Source organism: Triticum urartu, chromosome 2, assembly GCF_003073215.2.
Source record: "Triticum urartu cultivar G1812 chromosome 2, Tu2.1, whole genome shotgun sequence".
NCBI classification, from domain to species: Eukaryota; Viridiplantae; Streptophyta; class Magnoliopsida; order Poales; family Poaceae; genus Triticum; species Triticum urartu.
In genome coordinates this window covers 496704630-496709354 of record NC_053023.1, presented here as the reverse complement: position 1 = coordinate 496709354, position 4725 = coordinate 496704630, and the positions used below count along the sequence as shown (strand labels likewise).

Genomic DNA, 4725 nt, shown 5'->3' with positions numbered 1-4725 from the left:
TGTTACTTCTAGATTAAGTTAAAGAGCCACCCTGATGCAGCTTCCTTTTGGTGCCTGCCTTTTGCCCCACACTGCTATGGAGATGAAAGAGGAATTTGCTCATATCTTCTTTTCGGCGCATGTTTACCGAGCAAACTCCCCCTTTCTGAAAAAAAAGACCCCCTCTCACAAAGTCACGAGTCATTTGTGACTCGGAAATGGATCTAAGCGATCCCAAAGCGCTTCCACAATTTTGCTTTAACGCTTTTCTATCCGAAAGCCCAAATTCTAAAGAAAAATAATACGGCACCATGGCACCACCACAAGCACTACTACGCGACAACGTTATCCAGCAGGACTACTGGATGTTTTCATTTCTTCCCTTAACCACGGCTTTTGAGTGGCTAGTATATTCAGTTTTTTTTAACACGGTACAAACACAAGTGCTCGTATACACATGCATACACATGAACGCACACACGTACACACCTTACCCTTCTGAGCATATCCGAAAGACTGATCCGACATATCATCTTAAAATTTATGGAGTCACTATAGACACCTCGTTATTCATGGGAACGTCTCCTCTCATTAAATACGCAGCGCCGGACACAGTCCCTTTAACCATCCAACTAAAGGTTGGTTCGCTGGTATATTTGTCATTACGAATCGATCGAAGCATGTGATTCAGAAACGAAGAAAAGATGAATAAAAAAGAACAAGATACGATGATCAGAGCAAGGCGTCTTTTGTAGGAAGGTTGTGTACATATACTCCTTCCGTCCCAAAATAAATATCGTTGATTTAATACGAACGTGAATTAAAGTTGTACTAAATTGACGAGGCTTATTTTGTGACGGAGCGAGCACGATCCATCCTTCTAAATTCCGACGCAACTCGAATGAATGACCGATCCTTCTAAATTCCGATGCAAGTATGCAACTCGAATGAATGATTAGGTAGGAGATCGACAAGACTACATGTTTATTTAACTGGAGCACATGGTGGCATGGGGCACAGGGCGGCCGGTGGGGGAGTGGGAGGGAGATAACGAATGAAGGGCACCGGCCGGACGCACGCTCCCGGCCGGAACGTTCGTTGCGCGGCGCCATGCGCGCTTGCTTGGGCCAATTCGGGGGCCTTTTGCCCTGTTGCGTGAGGCGACGTCGGAACCGTCGTCCACGCTCGCGTGCTATGTGCTATGCTACTAGTACGCGCCACCAACCTTTCCCACTCCCACTACGCGCGTCGACCGGATCGGCAAACGGCCGGGCCATGAGAGATCGGGCACTCGCACGACGCTTCGGTCTAAATTATTGCGCGCCGCGCTGTGCTCTAGGCTGCAGCGGGATGGGAGAAGCTAGCTAGGGATAGGAGGAGATTTCTCTGGTGCTGTGCTGGTTGCCGAGCTAGGCCTGGCCAGTCACCGCCATGCGTGCGAGGTGCGACCGACCGTGCCTCCCTCCCCGGATCCATGCCGCTCTGATCAAGTGATCAAGTTAGGCTTTGAGCGAAGAATTAACCAGTGTTTAACGGCTCTGCTTTTTTTCTTAACTCATAGCAGTATGAAATTTCAGCACCGCTAGCACAGGTCAATGATTGACAGGCCAACCACAAAATAAGGTCAGCTCATGTTCTCAGAAGTAGGAGTACGTGCACATGCAATGCAAGACACCAACCTTCATTTTTCTTTTTAAACAGGAGACACCAACCTTCATAGTAAAAGGTCCTACAAGAGAAGGAATCTGACGCACTTGACCACCTGAGATGAGATCGGAGTGAATCGCAATTCACAAGCGCCAGAAGCACACCAGACTCACGCACTGCAGGCCGCAGAGCAGCGATCTCGGATTAACAGATAGATAGATAGATAGATAGGTAAGCTCCATGCCGCCGACGGGGCCCAGGAAGAAGAAGCAGAAGAATCTTCGTCAGTTGGGCTGTACCTTTCGCCACCTCGCCCCCTCCCCTAACCCCCAAAAGATGATCAACCTTTTGAAACATGCGCCACACCACACCACACCACCTCCTGCGTGTAATCTATTTAGGACTTTTGTAAGCCTATAGCCACTCCCACTCACTCCGAGCCTTCCTTCGACCCACATGCTACACATCGCAAACGGCCACAGTCCCAGCTAGCAGCCCTTCACTCGTACACACAGAGACTGAGCCCAGTTGATCAGATCAGGTCACCATGAGCAAGGGCAAGGTTCACCACGACTGGATCCTCCGGCGGTGCTGCGGCTCCGTCGCCGCCTGCATCCTCACGCTCGCCGTCCTCGTCGGCTTCGTCGCGCTCGTCATCTACCTCGCCCTGCACCCCTCCAAGCCCTCCTTCTACCTCCAGGACATCCAGCTCCGCTCCATCGACCTCGCCGATCCGGCTCTCTCCCTTGACGTCCAGGTTTGCACATCTCAAACTTCTTGTTTTCATTCATCTCGGACAGTTCACAGTTTGGTCTTCGATCCCAATTAGGCAACAAGGCACAAAATTAGTAAAAGCGACTGGTTTAGCGTCCTGTTTCTGTTTTTGTTCTACTGTTAAAATCGCAGAGCTACTATAGTTAGTGAATCATGATAGCTAGTAGGAGTATGAGAGAATGTTTCTCTTAGAAGAGTAACATCACTACATCAGTATGAGGGAATCTAGCTGGATCGTAGTCAGCTATCCAATTTTGTCATCACGAAATAAAGTACATTTCATACTACATAGTGAGTATCTGAAACAGTGTTTGCTCTGGTATATATCTGACGCAGGTGACCATCGCGTCCCGGAACCCGAACGACCGGGTGGGCATCTACTACAAGACCCTGCACGCCTTCACCACGTACCGCGACGAGCCGGTGACGGTGCCGGTGTCGCTGCCGGCGATCTACCAGGGGCACAAGGACCAGTCGGTGTGGTCGCCGGTGATGTCCGGGGACTCGGTGCCGGTGGCGCCCTACGTGGCGGACGCCATGAAGCAGGACATCGCCGCCGGGTACGTGCTGCTGCACGTGAAGGTGGACGGCCGCGTCAAGTGGAAGGTCGGCAGCTGGGTCTCCGGCGGCTACCACATCTTCGTCAACTGCCCCGCGCTGCTCTCCGCCAGCGGCGGCAACGCCGGCGGCGCCTTCGCCATGAGCGCCACGGCGGGCGGCAAGCAGGCAGTCACGCTCAAGTTCACGCAGCCGTCCTACTGCACCGTCGACGTGTGAGTGACGCGGACGCACGTCGTCTCGCCGGGGCGACGCTGAGAGCGACGTCGAGCGCTCTTAATTATTTGCAGGAGTAAATCTTGTAGGGTAGCAACAACCATGATATGATAGTGTATAATTATCACCAATTTCCTTACCCTGTTTTTTCTGAATCTGTGCAGAATAATGCTACTACTTTTTTATACATCGTATTATAAGCTGTTCTATTTACCCCTGAGTATCAAATTTGTTTCTCATTTGGCAATCTGTACGTCGGGCGAGCAGAGTCTACTTGTAAAAGCAGAGTTTCCCTACAACTGCATGCATCTCAGTGTCCGCATTGCTGTGTACACGTACGTGTTGATGTTTGGTTGAGGATGGTGCCATGCAAAAGAGGAATGTACAATGATTTCTTGAGCTAGAGATGGAGAGTGACAGGCCAACGCACGTACGTACGTACGTACGTGTGAAACGGAATTTGGCAGCGCGTCACGCTCAGCTCCGTGCAAAGGGCAAGAGCACGACCAGTGTCACAGCCTAGCATTAGCAGGTCGACTGAGACTAAGGATCGTGTGGCAAACAGGCAGCATCATTGGAGGTCGGCAGGTGGCTGAGCTGCGCATTAGTAGCAAGTTTATTAGCCTGAAAAATTCGCCCGCACCGACACACACACGCATGACAGCTTCATCTGCCATTTGGCACAGCGCTTAGCGACCTCCGACCGCGTCTGAAATCTGAAACCGACGTGCGCATGCAGTGCAGCGGACAGGTCCTTCCGCGTCACGGCACTTGTGACGGAGGCGAGAGAAGGGAGCGTCGATCGTTGCTGCGCCGTGATGGCGACTACGACGGAAACACCGCTTCGACCAGAACAAAGCATTAACACGATGAATACATAAACTTTTCAAACTATAATGATGTTCATACTTTTTTAATAGAAAAAATGCTCACCGGAGTATATCCGGAGAGGCTGCCGTTCACGCCTCCATCAGTTGGGCTTCAGGGCCGGACATAGAGGCGGAAGCCAACATGGGGCGGACGCCGGATGCTCCTCCTACAGAGGATGCGGATAGACTATCTGCTACAAATTTAGAAGTGGAGAGCGCTATGAATCATAGGCGTCGCCGGGCCGTACTCTGCGACGCTTGCTTCTCACTAGAGGCATTTGATGCCTTCAATTCTGGAGACGCGTACCTCCGTGCTGCTCAAAATGGTCTAGCCAGAGCCACGGATCCGTATGTAAGGGATGTACGGGTAAGCAAATCTGACGATTATATGTATCAGTAGCCCCTGAGACTTGAAACAGTTGACGCAACTGATTTAAGAATCATTATTTGCGCAGGTTCTTGCAGAGAAGAATTCCCAACTGTCTCAAGAGCTGGATGAGTGCAAGGCCCAGCTGGAAGCCGCTGTTGCCGCATTGAAGGAGTCCAAAAAGGGTCCCCCTGATAACTCTTTTGTCTATTGCAAAGAATATCGGTACCAGGTAGTATGCGACATGTATGCACACCTAACAATAGATGTTGCAGGTGGCCCCGGAGTGAATCCGGAGGCCGTGGAGGCGGATAC

General features: G+C 51.2%; 1 protein-coding gene across 1 annotated transcript; it reads left to right on the top strand.

Annotated features, from left to right (window-relative positions):
- Positions 1 to 2014: 2014 nt before the first annotated feature.
- On the top strand, positions 2015 to 3387 carry LOC125538188 (NDR1/HIN1-like protein 12). Its single transcript, XM_048701469.1, has 2 exons — positions 2015 to 2383; positions 2737 to 3387. Exons 1-2 carry the CDS (start codon positions 2174 to 2176, stop codon positions 3175 to 3177), a joined length of 651 nt encoding a protein of 216 aa, XP_048557426.1. The 5' UTR covers positions 2015 to 2173; the 3' UTR covers positions 3178 to 3387.
- The last annotated feature ends 1338 nt before the right edge of the window (positions 3388 to 4725 follow it).